Here is a 19,265-nt window from a genome sequence, read left to right on the forward strand (position 1 = left end):
AAATGTATTGCGCAGCAGAAACTGTAGTTGGTGAGTCCAATTACTTGGTAAAGCAAACTTTGCAGTTCCATCTCTGTAACTAAATTCCAGACCGGTTAGCTCGGAGGTTCACCGGGGCCTGCAGAATCAGGGAGTAGTGCCCAGTACAGGTAACTCATTTCAGGAAGGCATACTATAAGCATGTGTAGATTCACTCACTATGAAATGCACAGCAGTGCAGCTAGAACAGCCTTGTATGATAATAGATTAAAATGGCTTCCATCCAGAAAGCTATTTAGGAAAAATGTGTTTTGGAAAAATGTGTTGTTCTGTGATGCATTACACACCTGGAAGGGCTCCACAGTGTGTGCCACCAGAAAACTTGTTGTGTGCCCCTGCCAGGACCAAGATCTGAAGTGTACTAGGAGTGACAGGAAAGATGTGGGTGCCTAGTGGGTAGCATATGTAAGGCAAGACAATTTGGACAGCTGGTGGTGAGCTTACTTGTCTTAAGCTCACAAGTTGTGAGCCAGGGTGTGGGGATACAATGCAATATAAATTTAAACTTCCCCTTAGAGGTCTCAGCTGGGACTCAGGAATTTGATGTACAGTTGAACAGGGCCAAAAAGTCAGCATGTGCTTGATTTGAACCCTTGTTTTCCTCCTAAAAGAAATGGTGACATGCAGAGACCAAGGAATGTGCAATATTATTAATAATGCACGCACAGTCATTACTGGTAATAGATGGACACGAGCTGTGAAGAACAGATGACTAACCAGGCAAGCATCCAGATTCTCCCAGTTATTTCTTGGTGTGCAATGGCAAAAGACTAAAGATGTCTCACAATGGATCCAAAGACATAAATTGGACTCTTACTCTGGTCTTGTCCTGACAACCTGCCTGCATTCAGCCCAGCTGTAAATGGACAGCTGGTCATTCAGCCTGGGGAAGCAAAGGCAACCAGATGCAATGGTAACCACACCACTCCTCTGGATGCTGTTGGCTATAGTGTGACCTAATCACGCTAGCTTGGTGGCTGATGGTCATCTAGGCTCAGAGCTTGGATAACCCATTTTTTTTGGTGGGGAGTCTTTGAATTGGTGTCCAGAATAGGCAGGGAGAGCACAATAATGACTCTGAATCTCACTGAAGTCAGAAGTCCCAGCTCTTGGGCCAGTGCTCCATCCCTTAGCTCCTATTGCCACTCATAAAGCACCCATCAGACTCCTTTCTCAGGAAAGGACATGCTTTCCTACTTTCATTTCAGCTCCTGTATCTACTCTTCCTTTGCAAAGACTATTTGCAAAGCTGTTAGGAGAATGGCTGCCCTATCGGAGAGTTGGGTTTGAACCCTGGGGCTACTCAGTCACCTCAGTGCACCCCATCTGGGAATAGTCAGTAAGAGAGAGAGAGAGACCATTTTAATGCAATGCATCTTTATTTATCCTGCTCTTGACTACATTGTCGGTATCTACTGGGTGGAAGCGGGTCACGTGGCTGATCTGTTCATGCCCAGTTGCAGCAGGAGCAGCTGGTGTCGAAGACCAGGCCAGTCGCACAATGCTCTTGGAAGGTCCTTCCATTCACGCAGTTGTAGAAGCTGTTCTTATCGGTGGGATCTGGGTAGAGGCCACTGGCCTTGCCAGCACAGAAGTTGCTGTTGCCACCGCTTGGGCTGCCACCAGAGCTTGGTTTTTCACTAGAGCTTGGTTTGGTGCCAGAGCTGGTAGCAGGGGCAGGGGCAGCTGTGGCTGGCTTGGCTGGCTGGTTAGCAGCAGTGCCAAGAGTGGTGGCTGGAACCTTGCAGTCTGGAAGAAGCAAATGCAAAGGACAGGGATTAAAATGTGCTGGTTTCTGAGCTCGAGGCGATGCTGATAGGAGAGGGTTGGTGGAGGGCAGGGCAGGAGCTGAACAGACTTGTTTGGAGAAGTGATCTGTGCCCAAGGGAAAGAAGTGCAAAGGTGCATGTGGTAAGCGTGTGGGCCGGGAGCGGGGTGGCATCCTGGGCAGAACCAAGGAGCACCAAATAAGAGACGAGGGCAGTAAGCGGGCAGAGAGCAGTGCTGCAACGAGCCGTAGAGGTGCAGATAAGCTAGAAGATGATGCAGCAGCGCAGGGAAAGATAGGCGAGGGACTTGGGGAAGAGACTGATATCATGAGAAAGATGAGCTAGGAAAAGGCCCGTGGGCTGCAGGCTCTGGAGTTGGGCGGAGGGGCCTGGTGGGTGTGAGACTGGCCGAAGAGGAGGAGGCTGCGGCAGCTGAAGCAGAAGAGGTGGGTCAGGACACGAGCGGAGGGCTGCCAGGCAGCTCGCTGCAGGCCTGGGGGCTGGGTGTGTTTACTTACTGGGGGTGGTGACTCCAAGGGCAGATTTCAAGGAATTCATCAGGGGGTATTTGCCTTCCCCACAGAACGTGCCAAGGAAGTCATCCAGGTCAATAGCCCAAACCATGGCACCTCCAAATTGGTTCTCCACCAGCCACTTCGCCTGCAAGGGACAAGCGTGCAAGACAGAGTTGTAACACATGGTGTAAAAGTTTTTAGGTGTCTTAGGCATCCTCTGCATTCCTTCATGCTGTATGTACATGTAACTGGAAGTCTGCAGCCATTGTGAGCATGAGTGGTCCCTGTTGTAGCAGAAGGCTAAAAGCCCTCAAGCAGTGAGTGAGGGAAGAGCCAGCACAGGACCTGAGCTGAAGTCGACTGTGGGCTCCGGTCGACTTCTTTTGTCTTTGGATGAGGTTCAGAGTGAACTAGAGCAATGCATATTTTATGTGAATGGTGCACTTTACCCCAATACATTATTGATGTACAGTGAAAGCTGCACCTAAAAACACGAAGAGCACATAGAAAATGGTTCACCTTGATGGCAAAGCTCTTAGGGTTGTCATAGCCGATCCACTGATTTCCTTTGTAGGCATATGGGACCTCCTGAGGAGCGTTCCACACTGTGGTAGCCCCACTTTTCAGGAACTGGCAGACCTGGGACATAAAAAGTGCTTGTTAAGAAAGTTCAGGGAAGTCATGCTGATCTGGAGGCCTGTAGCTATCCTGGCTCCACACCAAGGGGGATTGCCAAGCCCCTGTGAAAATGGTGTGAACGCCTTAGGATGAAGACCCCATGGGGTAGCTAGATTTTGGCTCTGGTTTCCAGGACTCAAGCAGGTTGTAAACCATCCTTCTGCCATTCTTTCTGGGCATCTCTACCTCTTAAAACTATTTTAGAAGCAGACTTTCAGGGAGCTTTACCTCAAAGTAGGCTAGGGTCCCGGCTGACTGGGTGTATTCTCCTGCTGCACCTGGGCCAGATGTTGGAGCTGCCAGGCCATGGTTAGCGGGGTTGCTGAGTGTGAAGGTGCGGGCATAAGCCCCAAATCCAACCATCAGCTTCTCAGCGGGAGCACCGTGGTCCTTCCAGTAATTCATGGAGTAGTTCTAGAGGAGACAGCATTGTGAGCCAGCCAGGGAGCTGGATAGTGCCAGAGCATCCCAGCCACCAGATCCCTGCCCCAGTGGCATGAAGTGATGGCACCCTGCCTACTGTCACACTACTCACCACATTGAAGTAAATGTATGAGCCCTGGTCAGCAGGACCTACATAGAGGGGGCTGTTCTCCCCTGTGAAGCCTTCCCAGGAGCCCCTCAGGTCGTAGGTCATCACGTTGATCAGGTCCATGTACCTTTGAGGAAAAGCAAGTGACCGTGGGTATCAATCTAGGGCTTTCCTTTCCCATCCATTTACCCAGCACATGGACTTCAGCATCCATCTGACGTTGTCAACCATCCCGCATGGTGCCAGGGCTCGCAAGCTGCTGTATGCCTGTCCAGCAAAATGTGTTGCTGGATCAGAAAGGTCAGACATGTCCCTGGCATAATTATGTGAAGCCAACAGGCTTTTGCCAAGGGGGAAAGCTAGCGGAGAATTGCGCTGAGACGGTGACTGAGCCTGGCGTTGTTTTGTGATGTGTACAAACGCTCATGAGCTGCATGTACTGGACAACAGGAACATTTTGCTGTTTTGCTTTAGAGGTGAAAAGTGACCATTTTTTGCATACTGCAAAGGCAGAGAGACTTGCAAATGAGATAATGTCAAAGGGTTGAAGTGAAGGTGTGAAATTTTGGGATGGCCAATTCTAGCCCATGCGACCGATTACTATCCTCCATCTAAATGATGTGTAGAATGTTTTCATTAATAAACCCAATTTACTGCTACTGTCTTCAGTCTGCACGAGCTGGCTGGGACTCCCTGGCTGAAGATGTATAATAGTTGCAAAACATGAATTATCTGTGTCCAGTGTCTTCTCTCCCGTGCTTTCTGCTGCCTCAGTTTCCCTTCTTTGGTTCCCCCTTGGTTTAGAAACTTACTGACACACTTACTTGGACATCTGAGGGATCTGATAAGCAGTTTGAATGGTGCCCAGGCCAGCAGACACGGCGGCAGAGATCAGCAGCCTGGGTTTGTCGCTCTTTGTAGCCTCTGCCTCGAAAGCTTCATACATTTCCTGGAATACACAACACGGCGTTCTTGGTTCTCGGTTCGGAGCAGAGGCCAACGGTCACCAGATTTCACACTCCAAGGGCCGTGATAAAGAGTGGAAACGTTTTGAAGGAAAAACATTACCCAACCCATTAAATATTTGTCCTCCAAGTGGATATATTTGGCTACATGTTCTGCTTTCCAAAATATTACCTGAGGCACTGATTACCACAGTCCGAATACCTGACCTGCTCTCTGAGTGACTCGAAAGGACCAACGCTCTCTAGCATGGGCCCATGTCTCAAACAGAAGCACCCATGAAGGAAAATTAAAGTAGAAAGGTTTTAATAAACTGCATTGTTTTAAATCTGTTTTTTTTTTAGATTTTATTATTCCAGTGTAATTCAGTATGAGAAATACATTTGTAACGGTAGGACAGGGTCGGGTTTGAATGATATGAAGTGACCAATATCCTTCCTACTGCCAAATACATTCCTGGCACTATAACAATGCCTGTAAGAGGGCAGTATCCTTGCAGAAAGGCTACATAACAATCTCCACGCGCATCTCTTTATTTTAGTGTCATAGATTATAAGAGCTACTATATCTCTTGCTAGCTACGATGGCCTGGTCGCCGGGATGAAAGTTTCGTGACAAAAAAAGGCTGACCTGCATCAAGACAGTGAAGAGCTGCTGAGTATCAGCGGGGCTGCCTCTGTTACCAGGATATTCCCAGTCAATGTCGAGACCATCAAAGCCGTACTTGCGAAGGAAAGTGATGGCAGACTGGATGAAGGTCTGCCGGTTCTGAGCAGTGGAAACCATGGTGGAAAACCTATAAATGATCAAAATGGGGATAAATGGTGACTATTGGACCTCTGAAATGGCCACAAAGTATGATGTAGTGCATTTGTAAATGTGTTATGAGCTCCAATAGCTGGTCCACACAGAGGAAACCAAGCTACTCATTGTATCCAGCTTATAAAGGTCCTATAACCCTAGCGGCCAAGGTCAGTAATAAAAATCCCAAATTCAGAGTCTGCTGAACTCCCACTAGTGAAGAATATGAAGTGGTCAAGTGCTTCAGATCAGTTGACAAAGAATGAGTGAAGAGCTTAATGTTGAGGCCTTTCCAACTTTTCCTTAATCCTTTTCCTGCCCACTAAGAAGGGATTGAGCATAGCCGAGCCCTGGTTGGACACAGAACCACTTTGCCATTTGGCTGCGACTAGCACAGCGAGGTGTCTCGTTCTTTGTGCCCCTGCTCCCTGGACAACACTGCTTCATGGTTTGGGGCAGGCATGTAGGAAGGTCTTGGCTAGCTGAATGGTCTGTGTCCACTACCGGCCAGGAAGTAGGAGTTAGCAGGAAAGGGTGAGATGAAAAAAGGAAAGAGAAAGAAGAACTTCAGACCGTCAACGGGAGCCTTACTTTTGGGTACCGAAATTCCAGCCTCCAACAGACAGCAGGGTTTTCAGGTCTGGATTGCTGCGGACAAGTGATTTTGAAATGTCATTAAAAGAATAAGAGTGAGCAAGCTCATCATAGTTGTTACTCAGAGTCATTTGGACACAGTGGGATCATTTTTGTTCCTAGTTGCTCCCACAGAACCTCACTAAAGCCAGTGGACTTGCACAGGGATATCCGAGAGCGGATTTCTAAGTTGTAGTTACCTTCCTCTTCCTGGCCTAATCTCTGGATGAGCTTAAGGTTATCTTTGCATAGCTTATGTAGCAGGTTAAGCCCATCTGCAAAGCTGTGTGGGATAACCCAGCCAGTAGCTTCAACCGATGATCATCAGCATTGTCAACAGAGAAACTCATCAAGCAAAATGAGACTTACTAGCTCTTGAGTCCATTGACGCCAGCGTAGAGGGCCACATCATTCCATTCAATGGTCTGGATCTGGTTGTTTTGCATGCCGGCGAAGGCATAGATAATGTGAGTACACAGGCATGGGTCAACATCTTCTGGCATGTAACGTGCAATTCCAGGCCGGTACTGGCACCAGTTGGTGAAGTAACAGACAATGTTGGTGGATGAGGCTAGAATTTGGAAGGAGAAGATCACAGCATCGGGCCTTGATTATTAAACAAGACAAGGAAGCAGGCTGGGCTGCGTGATTTAAGCTCCTGTGATTCAAACATGAAAGTACTATTAAAAAGACATCTGGACTTACCCAGCTGCAGCTGCAGCAGAACGGCCAGACCTGTCAAAGGGAAAGAGAAGCTCCATCATCGTTGCTCAGCCATCAAGACCAGCTGTTTCTGCTCCTACCCCTGCTAGTTTGTTGGAAGCTCATCAGAGTCCAGCTGTGAGGAGCACTTTAAGCTTTTTGTGCTCTTTCCCTGGGCTTGCTGCTCAGACAATAGACTGCCTACGCATTTCTAGCTTCCTTTCCCACTGTTTGTGACATGGCATTTCCATTTCCTTCCAGGCTCCCCACACATCAAACCTCCTGACTGCCAAACACTTCTGAGTGCATCCTGAGATCATGTATTGCAACTCAAGCATGGGCTGAGTTCAGAGATGTGTCTAAATAGGCCTGGAGGGAATGTTAAATTTAACTAATCTACGATGTCTTCCCATCTCCTTGGGTAGCAGCAATTGGATCTCTCCCTCGAGTCCTTGGCACCGACTGTCCCAGTATAAACACCTGTTTTTCAGTATCGCCATTGCTCCTATTTAAACTTGTGTACCTGAAAGAAGTATTGGCCTCCTCGGACTTACACTTTGGAACTTAGCTGCAATTCATTTCCACTATGCTCCAAACTCATTACGCTTCAGTTAGGGCTACTTTGTCTTAGGGAGTCAGAATTTAAGAAGTCTCATCCCTGTCGGTGGCACTAGCCGTTTGGTAAGCAAGGGCAAAAGTGGGTCCATAAACTCTGATGTGGACCAATCCTTTCCTAATATGGGATGTATCCATAACTAAAACTGATGATGCTCTGGATCTTATTAGATATGTCTCTCGTTTTGTTTGTGCCGCATAACCTGCACTATGATGCAGTTATTACCTCTTAGGTCCACAATAACCCAGAGTTGCCATGAGTTATGCAAGGATTTTCTTTAATAAAAATGAAAAAAAATTAAGAGCAATATTTTTATCCAGAGGGTGCTACCTTCTCTTCAAATCCCTCCCATCCCTTGTTGAAAAACAACGTATGACCTTGAATAGTGGTGTGATGAGTACTTATATAGGTAAGGTAAGTTGTTTGAGAGATGAAAATATCTAGGGAGATGATGGGTGATGATATCTAGGGAAATATGAACTAGGTAGAGGAGATAATATTGGATGATAGAGGGACAGAAAAGGCAGGAAAAGGCAGCTGCATCATGTCAGGAAATATTCTACTTCTTTAAAGACCCAGGGGGAGAAGAAAATGAGGATCTGCTGCTCCTTGTACTTACCAGTCAGAAGCAGAAGTTTGCCCATTTTGGTGCCTGTGTACTGGTGCTGTGCATCGCTTGCCTTGCTTTTATAGGGCAAGTCCTGCTCCTCCTCCGCTGCACACGTGACAGCAGTGCACGTCTCCATCCTATACGTTAAACGTAAAGTTAATCTGTAACTTCAGGTGGACACTAAGCCAAAATAGGGACCTCGTGCCGCCAGCCGTCTTCTGCTCTGAATACTATCTTTATTTTTTATCAGCCATAATCAAGACTCCTGGATAAGTGGGCTCTGATTGAAAGGGAAGCATTGGCTATTTCCCTCGTTGCCCCAAAAGAATATTTAATCCTTTCACTGGGTATTTATGGGACATACTATTATGTAAGGAAACCTTCATAACCACCAAAGGGTATGGAACAGCATGGGGTTTGCCCTGTAATGCTAGGGGTGAGACTATTATGTAATGCAGGACAAAGAGTGTTGCCTGGAGCTCCACACGCCTATTTTAGAAGAGGAGGAGGAATATCGCAGCCTGGTCCTTTCCTAAACTTATGGTATGCTGGGGGGTAGGGCTAGGATTCAGAGTGACCTAGACAAATTAGAGGACTGGGCCAAAAGAAATCTCACAAGGTTCAGCAAGGACAAGTGCAAAGTCCCCCATCTGCCTCACCTGAATATATTAGTGACCATGAGATGCTCAGATCAGACAGTCATGGAGTGCTTTGTATGGACTTGCATTTACTGAGCTCTGCATTACTACGTTAAGGATGACCCTTAGGTCTTTCCAGCCATACCTTCCATAATAAATAGCAGCTGCTCTGTAGAGAGAGTGAACTTCATCCAATTTATCCCTTTCCCAGGAAGATGAGATTCAATAAAGACAAATTCAAAGTTGTGCACTTAGGACAGAACAACCCCATGCACCAGGACAGGCTGGGGATTAATCTGCAGAAAATGACCTGGGGGTGAGAGTGGACAATAGGCTGTATATGAGCCGGCAGCGTGCTCTTGTTGCTGGCATACTGGGCTGCGTTATTTGGACCATTGCCAACAGATTAAGGGAGGTGATTATTTTCTTCTATTTTGCATCTGTAGTACTGTGCCCAGTTTTGGGCCCCCCACTACAGAAGGGATGTGGACAAGTTGGAAGAGAGTCCAGCAAAGGACAGTGAAAATGGTTTGGGGTTATTTGGTCTGCTTATTTAGTCTGCAGAAGAGAAGAATGGGGGGCGGGGAATTTAATAGCAGCCTTTAACTACCTGAAGGGGGGTTTAAAAAAAATGGAGCTGGACTGATCTCAGTGGTGGTAGATGACAGAATAAGGAGCAATGGGCTCAAGCTGCAGCAAGGGAAGTTAGTTCGGATAGTAGGACAAACTTTCTTGCTAGAAGGATGGGGAAGCACTGCAGCGGGTTTCCTAGGGAAGTGGTGGACTCTCCAACCTTGGAAGTTTTTAAGCCCTGGCTCCACAAAGCCTTGGCTGGGGTGATATAGTTGAGGCTGGTCCTGCTTTGAGCAGGGGGTTGGACTAGATGTCACCTCCTGAGGCCCCTGCAGCCCTCATTTTCTGTGATTCTATGCCTATAAATTACATTTGTATCATCTAATCTGCTAAACTGGAGTGCACACACAGTTGTGTGACTACACCTCAGTCCTGATGTAAGGCCCTCCCTGGTCAAGGTGATGGGCTCTTCTCAGCAGAGACTGCCAGGCTGCACGGTTTGGGGAATCTGTGGAGGAATCTGTCTCAGGGAATGTGGTTCTTAAAGCAATCACATTTCCCCTTCAAAAATTATTCATACCTGGGATTGGGAAAGCAAATGCGAGCAAAGCTACACCAGTAATCTGAATAAGAGTGAATGCAAAGCATGGCCTCTTATTATCATGTCATGGCGCAAGCTGTCTGTGTGTTCAGCCTCCTGTACGTGACACCTGGTTCCCAAAAGCCATAAAGCTGTTATGTCCTGTGAGGAGTATGGCCCGAGTGTGCAAGGCCTGAGCTGGTTTTGGTACATACCTGGGCTACGCTGTATCTTCCTTTGTTCTGCCCACTTTGCAGTGTCAGTGTAGCACAGCTGGGAGCAACAGGGCTAGAGCGCAGACACCACTCCTGCAGTTCCCTGTAGCTCTCGCTTCCTGCCTTTCCACCGTCCTGCCTTTATCTGAACCATGTGTTTTTAAAAGGATCTGCCAAGCAGGGAAAAATTTCAGGCAAGAGGCAACCATTTGATGTCAAAGCCTTCAGTGCTCTGCAGTGATCATTACTATCACAAATCACTGTCACTAATCTGTCACACCCACCTATGAAATATTTTCATCATTTCAGCAAATGATGTGGGGACTGGGGTGGCATGGGCATGCAAAGGAAAGCAAATGAGTTTTCTATGACCAGAGTACAGCAATGCCACTTATTATTTAAACCTTTCTGGCAAAAGCATTGTCTGTGGTTTCCAGTTCTACGAGACCAAGCTAAAAGTGGGTTTCTGTATTGCTTGTGAACTGCGCTCTGTCTAATGTGGAACTGTTCTCAGTGCCACAGACATCAGTGTATTCCTCACTAGAGCTTTTCAGTGGAAGATTTCCTAGGGTAGATGGTGGGGTGATTTATGTCCGTGTCTGTGAGGAGGACTTTTGCTTGTAGGTCTAAGGGCATAGGTAGGCAAGCTCCGTTGGGTAGATGTGATCTCTTTTATTAGACCAACTGAGTAGTTGGAACAAATTTCTTTGGAAGCTTTTGGGCACAAATCTACGAGGAATTGCTCTAGTCCTCCTAATCCTTTATGTTTCCTGTATACATAAAATGAAAACAACCCCCTTGACAAAGTCCACTGGCTTTCTTCCTCTGACCTTTTGTAGGAAGCTTGTGGTCCTTTGTTGGCAAGGGAAGGAGGGGGTAAGTTTGGAGCTACCTATCACCCCTGGCTTGCTTCAGGAGTTGATTGATCATTTTCCTGATTTTTATTCTCTCTCGGGAGGGGATGCTTGCAAATGTATTATGCAGAAGCTAGTTGGCGAGTCAAGTTCTGCAGGTCCGTCTCTGTAACTAACTTCCGGACCAGCCGGCTCTGAGGTTCACCAGGGCCTGCAGAATCAGGGAGTAGTGCCCAGTACAGCTGACTCACTTCAGGAAGGCAAACTAAGTGTAGCTTCACCCATTGTAAAAATGCACAGAAGTGCAGCCAGAACACTTATGATGATAACAGATTAAAATGGCCTCCCCCTGCCCCCCAGGGCCTAGGGCCTAAAGTGTACTAGGAGTGACAGGAAAGATGTGGGTGCCTAGTGGGTAGCATATGTAAGGCAAGACAATTTGGACAGCTGGTGGTGAGCTTGCTTGTCTCAAGTTCACAAGTTGTGTGAGCCAGGGTGTGGGGATATAATGCAATATAAACTTCCCCTTAGAGGTCTCAGCCGGGATTCAGGCACTGGTTATACAGCTGGTGGACAGAGACAAAAACACAGCATGTGCTCGATTTGAACCCTCAGTTTCCTCCCAAAAGAAATAGTGAAATGCAGAGAGCACAGAATGTGCAATATCGTTACTAATGCACGCACAGTAATTACTGGTGATAGATGGGCACGAGCTGTGAAGAACAGACAAATAACCAGATCAGCAGCCAGATTCTCCCAGTTATTTCCTGGTGTGCAATGGCAAAGGGATTAAGGTATTTCACTATGGATCCAAAGACATAAATCGGAGTCTTACTCTGGACTTGTCCTGACAGGTTCCATGCATCCAGCCCAATATAAGCACAATAATGACTGAATGTCACTGAAGTCAGAAGTCCCAGCTCTTGGGCCAGTGCTCTATGCCTTAGCCCACACTGCCACTCATTAAGCAGTCATCATCCATCTCAGGAAGGGGAGCAGTTTCTCACTTTCATTTCAGCTCCTGTATCTACTCTTCCTTTGCAAAGACTATTTGCAAAGCTGTTAGGAGAATGGCTGCCCTATCAGAGAGTTGGGTTTGAACCCTGGGGCTACTCAGTCACCTCAGTGCACCCCATCTGGGAATAGTCAGTAAGAGAGAGAGAGAGACCATTTTAATGCAATGCATCTTTATTTATCCTGCTCTTGACTACATTGTCGGTATCTACTGGGTGGAAGCGGGTCACGTGGCTGATCTGTTCATGCCCAGTTGCAGCAGGAGCAGCTGGTGTCGAAGACCAGGCCAGTCGCACAATGCTCTTGGAAGGTCCTTCCATTCACGCAGTTGTAGAAGCTGTTCTTATCGGTGGGATCTGGGTAGAGGCCACTGGCCTTGCCAGCACAGAAGTTGCTGTTGCCACCGCTTGGGCTGCCACCAGAGCTTGGTTTTTCACTAGAGCTTGGTTTGGTGCCAGAGCTGGTAGCAGGGGCAGGGGCAGCTGTGGCTGGCTTGGCTGGCTGGTTAGCAGCAGTGCCAAGAGTGGTGGCTGGAACCTTGCAGTCTGGAAGAAGCAAATGCAAAGGACAGGGATTAAAATGTGCTGGTTTCTGAGCTCGAGGCGATGCTGATAGGAGAGGGTTGGTGGAGGGCAGGGCAGGAGCTGAACAGACTTGTTTGGAGAAGTGATCTGTGCCCAAGGAAAAGAAGTGCAAAGGTGCATGTGGTAAGCGTGTGGGCCGGGAGCGGGGTGGCATCCTGGGCAGAACCAAGGAGCACCAAATAAGAGACGAGGGCAGTAAGCGGGCAGAGAGCAGTGCTGCAACGAGCCGTAGAGGTGCAGATAAGCTAGAAGATGATGCAGCAGCGCAGGGAAAGATAGGCGAGGGACTTGGGGAAGAGACTGATATCATGAGAAAGATGAGCTAGGAAAAGGCCCGTGGGCTGCAGGCTCTGGAGTTGGGCGGAGGGGCCTGGTGGGTGTGAGACTGGCCGAAGAGGAGGAGGCTGCGGCAGCTGAAGCAGAAGAGGTGGGTCAGGACACGAGCGGAGGGCTGCCAGGCAGCTCGCTGCAGGCCTGGGGGCTGGGTGTGTTTACTTACTGGGGGTGGTGACTCCAAGGGCAGATTTCAAGGAATTCATCAGGGGGTATTTGCCTTCCCCACAGAACGTGCCAAGGAAGTCATCCAGGTCAATAGCCCAAACCATGGCACCTCCAAATTGGTTCTCCACCAGCCACTTCGCCTGCAAGGGACAAGCGTGCACGACAGAGTTGTAACACATGGTGTAAAGGTTTTTAGGTGTCTTAGGCATCCTCTGCATTCCTTCATGTTGTATGTACACGTAACTGGAAGTCTGCAGCCATTGTGAGCATGAGTGGTCCCTGTTGTAGCAGAAGGCTGAAAGCCCTCAAGCAGTGAGTGAGGGAAGAGCCAGCACAGGACCTGAGCTGAAGTCGACTGTGGGCTCCAGTCGACTTCTTTTGTCTTTGGATGAGGTTCAGAGTGAACTAGAGCAATGCATATTTTATGTGAATGGTGCACTTTACCCCAATACATTATTGATGTACAGTGAAAGCTGCACCTAAAAACACAAAGAGCACATAGAAAATGGTTCACCTTGATGGCAAAGCTCTTAGGGTTGTCATAGCCGATCCACTGATTTCCTTTGTAGGCATATGGGACCTCCTGAGGAGCGTTCCACACTGTGGTAGCCCCACTTTTCAGGAACTGGCAGACCTGGGACATAAAAAGTACTCGTTAAAGTGATCTGGAGACCTGGAGCAGACCATTAATACAGCTCCTCACGCATTCTCGATTGACCTGGCCTGTCTGGCCTAAGACACATTGCTCCGACAAGGTCTGGTTTCCATGATAAGGAATGATCAGAGACGTCAGCTGCAAATATCATCATGACTATAGGAAGCCATCGTGAGTCAGAATGCAACATCACTAGTATTGCATTTTACGTCTCAAACACTGCTAGACCTGTTTTTTTCACCCCATCCAGTGTTTGGATACCTCAATCAATAGCATTTCTCCCTTAGCAAATAGCTCCATAGTTCCCTATAGTCTTGGTTGTGTGCATCAAGATTGGACATCACTATTATTATTATGTATTATTTGCACTAAAGTAATATCTAGAAGCCACAGCCATGGATCAGGTCCCCCCTGTGTGCTGGACTTACTGGGTGCATCTACCTGTTGCCATACAGTGACGTTGTTACAGCGCCATGCTTTGGTACTTCTTTTTGGCGACATGTAGATGTGCCCACAGACAACAGAAAGATGCCCCTTGTCCCAAAAAACTTCATAGCATAAGCAGTTTCATCCTGGCTCCACACCAAGGGGATTGCCAAGCCCCTGTGAAAGTGGTGTGAACGCCTCAGGAAGAAGACCCCGTGGGGTAGCTAGGTTTTGGCTCTGGTTTCCAGGGCTCAGGCAGGTTGTAAACCATACTTGTGCCATTCTTTCTGGGCATCTCTACCTCTTAAAGCTATTTTAGAAGCAGACTTTCAGGGAGCTTTACCTCAAAGTAGGCTAGGGTCCCGGCTGACTGGGTGTATTCTCCTGGGTTACCTGGGCCAGAGGTTGGAGCTGCCAGGCCATGGTTAGCGGGGTTGCTGAGTGTGAAGGTGCGGGCATAAGCCCCAAATCCAACCATCAGCTTCTCAGCGGGAGCACCGTGGTCCTTCCAGTAATTCATGGAGTAGTTCTAGAGGAGACAGCATTGTGAGCCAGCCAGGGAGCTGGATAGTGCCAGAGCATCCCAGCCACCAGATCCCTGCCCCAGTGGCATGAAGTGATGGCACCCTGCCTACTGTCACACTACTCACCACATTGAAGTAAATGTATGAGCCCTGGTCAGCAGGACCTACATAGAGGGGGCTGTTCTCCCCTGTGAAGCCTTCCCAGGAGCCCCTCAGGTCGTAGGTCATCACGTTGATCAGGTCCATGTACCTTTGAGGAAAAGCAAGTGACCGTGGGTATCAACCTAGGGCTTTCCTTTTCCATCCATTTACCCAGCACATGGACTTCAGCATCCATCTGACGTTGTCAACCATCCCGCATGGTGCCAGGGCTCGCAAGCTGCTGTATGGCTGTCCAGCACCTCAGAGCAATGCAAAATGTGTTGCTGGATCAGAAGGGTCAGCCATGTCCCTGGCATAATTATGTGAAGCCAACAGGCTTTTGCCAAGGGGGAAAGCTAGCGGAGAATTGTGCTGAGACAGTGACTGAGCCTGGGAAATCATCTGTTTTACTTTAGCAGTGAAAAGTGACCATTTTTTGCATGCTGCGAGGGCAGAGAGACTTGCAAATGAGGTAACAGCAAGGGGTTGAAGTGACAGTGTGAAGTTCTTGGATGGCTAATTCTAGCCCATGTGACCTATTAGTATCCTCCATTGAAATGATGTGTAGCATCTTCCTGTTGATAAACCCCATTTATTGCTACTGTCTTCAGTCTGCAAGAGCTGGCTGGGACTCACAGTTTCATAGATTGTACGGGGCTGGAAGGGACCTTGTAGTTTAACACCAAAAAATGCAAGGTTCTCCACCTTGGGAAGAAAAACCTGCAGCATCCTTATAGGCTCGGCAGTGCTACGCTGGCTAGCACTATGGAAGAAAGAGACTTGGGGGTCATCATTGACCACAAGATGAACATGAGCCTGCAATGTGATGCTGCGGCTAGTAAAGCGACCAAAACGCTGGCTTGCATCCATAGACGCTTCTCGAGCAAATCCCGGGACGTCATTCTCCCCTTGTACTCGGCCTTGCTGAGGCCGCAGCTGGAGTACTGCGTCCAGTTTTGGGCTCCGCAATTCAAAAAGGATGTGGAGAAGCTTGAGAGAGTCCAGAGGAGAGCCACGCGCATGATCAGAGGTCAGGAAAACAGATCTTACGATGACAGGCTGAGAGCCATGGGGCTCTTTAGCCTGGAAAAGCGCAGGCTCAGGGGTGATCTGATGGCCACCTATAAGTTTATCAGGGGTGACCACCAGGATCTGGGGGAACGGTTGTTCACCAGAGCGCCCCAAGGGATGACGAGGTCGAATGGTCACAAACTCCTGCAAGACCGTTTCAGGCTGGACATGAGGAAGAATTTCTTTCCTGTCCGAGCCCCCGAGGTCTGGAACAACCTTCCATCGGAGGTGGTTCAAGCGCCTACTCTGAACACTTTCAAGAGCAAATGGGATGCTTATCTTGCTGGGATCCTATGACCCCAGCAGACATCCTGCCCTTTGAGTGGGGGGCTGGACTCGATGATCTCCCGAGGTCCCTTCTAGCCCTGATGTCTGTGAAATCATTGGGTCCAGCCCCCTGCACTAGGCAGGAAAAGACAACTGGGGTCAAGTGACCCCAGCAAGATGACTGTCCTGGCTGTATGTAGTTGCAAAACACTTAATATTTTTGTCAAGTGTTTTTTATCCCTTGGCTTCTGCTGCCTCAGTTTCCCTTCTTTGGTTCCCCCTTGGTTTAGAAACTTACTGACACACTTACTTGGACATCTGAGGGATCTGATAAGCAGTTTGAATGGTGCCCAGGCCAGCAGACACGGCGGCAGAGATCAGCAGCCTGGGTTTGTCGCTCTTTGTAGCCTCTGCCTCGAAAGCTTCATACATTTCCTGGAATACACAACACGGCGTTCTTGGTTCTCGGTTCGGAGCAGAGGCCAACGGTCACCAGATTTCACACTCCAAGGGCCGTGATAAAGAGTGGAAACGTTTTGAAGGAAAAACATTACCCAACCCATTAAATATTTGTCCTCCAAGTGGATATATTTGGCTACATGTTCTGCTTTCCAAAATATTACCTGAGGCACTGATTACCACAGTTCGAATACCTGACCTGCTCTCTGAGTGACTCGAAAGGACCAACGCTCTCTAGCATGGGCCCATGTCTAATACTAAAGGACCCATGAAGGAAAAATAAAGTAGAAAGATTTTAATAGATTGGAAGTTTTTTGTTTTAAAATAAACAGCGTTGCCGTAAACCTGTTTTTTAGGATTCAGTATTTCATGCATTATTAAGTATGAGAAATACATTTTTAACGGCAGGAGCAAGTCAGCTTTGAATGATATAAAGTGAGCACTATCCTTCTTCATACTGCAAAATACATTCCTGGCACTATAACAATGCTCTTTTCCTGTAAGAGGGCAGTATCCTTGCAGAAAGGCTACATAACAAACTCCATGTGTATCTATGTACTTTAGTGTCATAGATCTTATGACCAACTATATCGCTTGCTAGCTACGATGCCATGGTCACGGGGATGAAAGCTTGACATATAAGAAAGGCTGACCTTCAGCAAGACAGTGAAGAGCTGCTGAGTATCAGCGGGGCTGCCTCTGTTACCAGGATATTCCCAGTCAATGTCGAGACCATCAAAGCCGTACTTGCGAAGGAAAGTGATGGCAGACTGGATGAAGGTCTGCCGGTTCTGAGCAGTGGAAACCATGGTGGAAAACCTATAAATGATCAAAATGGGGATAAATGGTGACTATTGGACCTGTGAATAGGCCACAAAGGGTGATGCAGCGTGTTTCTAAATGTGTTATGAGCTCCAATAACTGGTCCATACGGAGGAAACCAAGCTCTTCAGTGTATCCAGCTAAAAAAGGTCCTATAACTCCAGCGGCAGAGGTCAGTAATGAAAGTCCCAAATTCAAATTCTTCTGAAAACCCATTAGTGAAGCATATTAAGTGGTTAGGGGCTTCAGATCAGTTAACAAGGAATGAGTGCACAGAACCACTTTGCCATTTGGCTGTGACCGGCACAGCGAGGCGTCTCGTTCTTGTGCCCTGCTCCCTAGACAACGCTGCTACATGTTTTGGGGCAGGCCAGGAAGTAGGAGTCGGTGGGAAAGGGCGAGACAAAAAAGGATAGAGAAAGAATAACTTCAAACCATCTATAGGGGTCTTACTTTTGGGTACCGAAATTCCAGCCTCCAACAGACAGCAGGGTTTTCAGGTCTGGATTGCTGCGGACAAGTGATTTTGAAATGTCATTAAAAGAATAAGAGTCAGCAAGCTCATCATAGTTGTTACTCAGAGTCATTTGGACACAGTGGGATCATTTTTGTTCCTAGTTGCTCCCACAGAACCTCACTAAAGCCAGTGGACTTGCACAGGGATATCCGAGAGCAGATTTCTAAGTTGTAGTTACCTTCCTCTTCCTGGCCTAATCTCTGGATGAGCATAAGGTTATCTTTGCATAGCTTATGTAGCAGGTTAAGCCCATCTGCAAAGTTGTGTGGGATAACCCAGCCCGTAGCTTCAACCGATGATCATCAGCATTGTCAACTGAGAAACTCATCAAGCAAAATGAGACTTACTAGCTCTTGAGTCCATTGACGCCAGCGTACAAGGCCACGTCATTTGGTTCGATGGTCTGGATCTGGTTGTTTTGCATGCCGGCGAAGGCATAGATAATGTGAGTACACAGGCATGGGTCAACATCTTCTGGCATGTAACGTGCAATTCCAGGCCGGTACTGGCACCAGTTGGTGAAGTAACAGACAATGTTGGTGGATGAGGCTAGAATTTGGAAGGAGAAGATCACAGCATCGGGCCTTGATTATTAAACAAGACAAGGAAGCAGGCTGGGCTGCGTGATTTAAGCTCCTGTGATTCAAACTTGAAAGTACTATTAAAAAGACATCTGGACTTACCCAGCTGCAGCTGCAGCAGAACGGCCAGACCTGTCAAAGGGAAAGAGAAGCTCCATCATTCGTTGCTCAGCCATCAAGACCAGCTGGTTAGGGGAGTCTGAATTTAAGACATCTCGTCTCTGTTGGTGGCACTAGCCGTTTGGTAAGCAAGGGCAAAAGTGGGTCCATAAACTCTGATGTGGACCAATCCTTTCCTAATATGGGACGTATCCATAACTAAAACTGATGCTGCTCTGGATCTTATTAGATATGTCTCTCGTTTTGTTTGTGCCGCATAACCTGCACTATGATGCAGCCATTACCTCCTAGGTCCACAATAACCCAGAGTTGCCATGAGTTATGCAAGGATTTTCTTTAATAAAAAGATTAAAAATTAAGAGTAACATTTTTATTCATAGGGTGCTACCTCCTCTTCAAATCCCTCCCATCCCTTGTTGAAAAACAATGTATGAGCTTGAATAGTAGTGTGATGAGTACTTATATAGGTAAGGTGAGTTGTTTGAGAGATGAAAATATCTAGGGAGATGAAGGGTGATGATACCTAGGGAAATATGAACTAGGTAGAGGAGATAATATTGGATGATAGAGGGACAGAAAAGGCAGGAAAAGGCAGCTGCATCATGTCAGGAAATATTCTACTTCTTTAAAGACCCAGGGGGAGAAGAAAATGAGGATCTGCTGCTCCTTGTACTTACCAGTCAGAAGCAGAAGTTTGCCCATTTTGGTGCCTGTGTACTGGTGCTGTGCATCGCTTGCCTTGCTTTTATAGGGCAAGTCCTGCTCCTCCTCCGCTGCACACGTGACAGCAGTGCACGTCTCCATCCTATACGTTAAACATAAAGTTAATCTGTAACTTCAGGTGGACACTAAGCCAAAATAGGGA

At 47.6% G+C, this 19,265-nt stretch overlaps 2 protein-coding genes across 2 annotated transcripts; both read right to left on the reverse strand.

The window, feature by feature from the left end:
• Window positions 1-1,417: 1,417 nt before the first annotated feature.
• Window positions 1,418-9,961, reverse strand: LOC149853796 (acidic mammalian chitinase-like). Its single transcript, XM_090025235.1, has 12 exons — window positions 9,865-9,961; window positions 7,868-7,995; window positions 6,636-6,665; window positions 6,300-6,501; window positions 5,889-5,945; window positions 5,127-5,292; window positions 4,358-4,482; window positions 3,537-3,660; window positions 3,230-3,415; window positions 2,843-2,962; window positions 2,327-2,468; window positions 1,418-1,788 (listed from the first exon to the last, which is right to left on the reverse strand). Exons 2-12 carry the CDS (start codon window positions 7,992-7,994, stop codon window positions 1,487-1,489), a joined length of 1,581 nt encoding a protein of 526 aa, XP_089881361.1. The 5' UTR covers window position 7,995; window positions 9,865-9,961; the 3' UTR covers window positions 1,418-1,486.
• Window positions 9,962-11,906: 1,945 nt separating this feature from the next.
• Window positions 11,907-19,180, reverse strand: LOC149853797 (acidic mammalian chitinase-like). The gene is made up of 11 exons (XM_090025246.1): window positions 19,078-19,180; window positions 18,383-18,412; window positions 18,047-18,248; window positions 17,636-17,692; window positions 17,014-17,179; window positions 16,212-16,336; window positions 14,549-14,672; window positions 14,242-14,427; window positions 13,332-13,451; window positions 12,816-12,957; window positions 11,907-12,277 (listed from the first exon to the last, which is right to left on the reverse strand). The coding sequence occupies exons 1-11, from the start codon at window positions 19,100-19,102 to the stop codon at window positions 11,976-11,978; spliced, it is 1,479 nt and encodes a 492-aa protein (XP_089881372.1). The 5' UTR covers window positions 19,103-19,180; the 3' UTR covers window positions 11,907-11,975.
• Window positions 19,181-19,265: the final 85 nt, after the last annotated feature.

This window comes from Crocodylus siamensis, chromosome 13 (assembly GCF_052110815.1).
Source record: "Crocodylus siamensis isolate JL-2025a chromosome 13, ASM5211081v1, whole genome shotgun sequence".
NCBI lineage: Eukaryota > Metazoa > Chordata > Crocodylia > Crocodylidae > Crocodylus > Crocodylus siamensis.

Bases quoted from the DNA above. Each gene is read 5' to 3' on its own strand.
- LOC149853797 (XM_090025246.1), bottom strand. From the start codon at position 19,102: ATGGGCAAACTTCTGCTTCTGACTG. The intron at 16,337-17,013 runs GTCAGCCTTTCT...TGTGTATTCCAG, and splicing joins TCTTCACTGTCTTGCTGAAG to GAAATGTATGAAGCTTTCGA. The intron at 12,958-13,331 runs GTGAACCATTTT...TGTCCCTTGCAG, and splicing joins CTAAGAGCTTTGCCATCAAG to GCGAAGTGGCTGGTGGAGAA.
- LOC149853796 (XM_090025235.1), bottom strand. From the start codon at position 7,994: ATGGAGACGTGCACTGCTGTCACGTGTGCAGCGGAGGAGGAGCAGGAC. The intron at 5,946-6,299 runs GTAAGTCTCATT...ACTTGTCCGCAG, and splicing joins GTCAATGGACTCAAGAGCTA to CAATCCAGACCTGAAAACCC. The intron at 5,293-5,888 runs GTAAGGCTCCCG...GATCATTTATAG, and splicing joins TGGAATTTCGGTACCCAAAA to GTTTTCCACCATGGTTTCCA.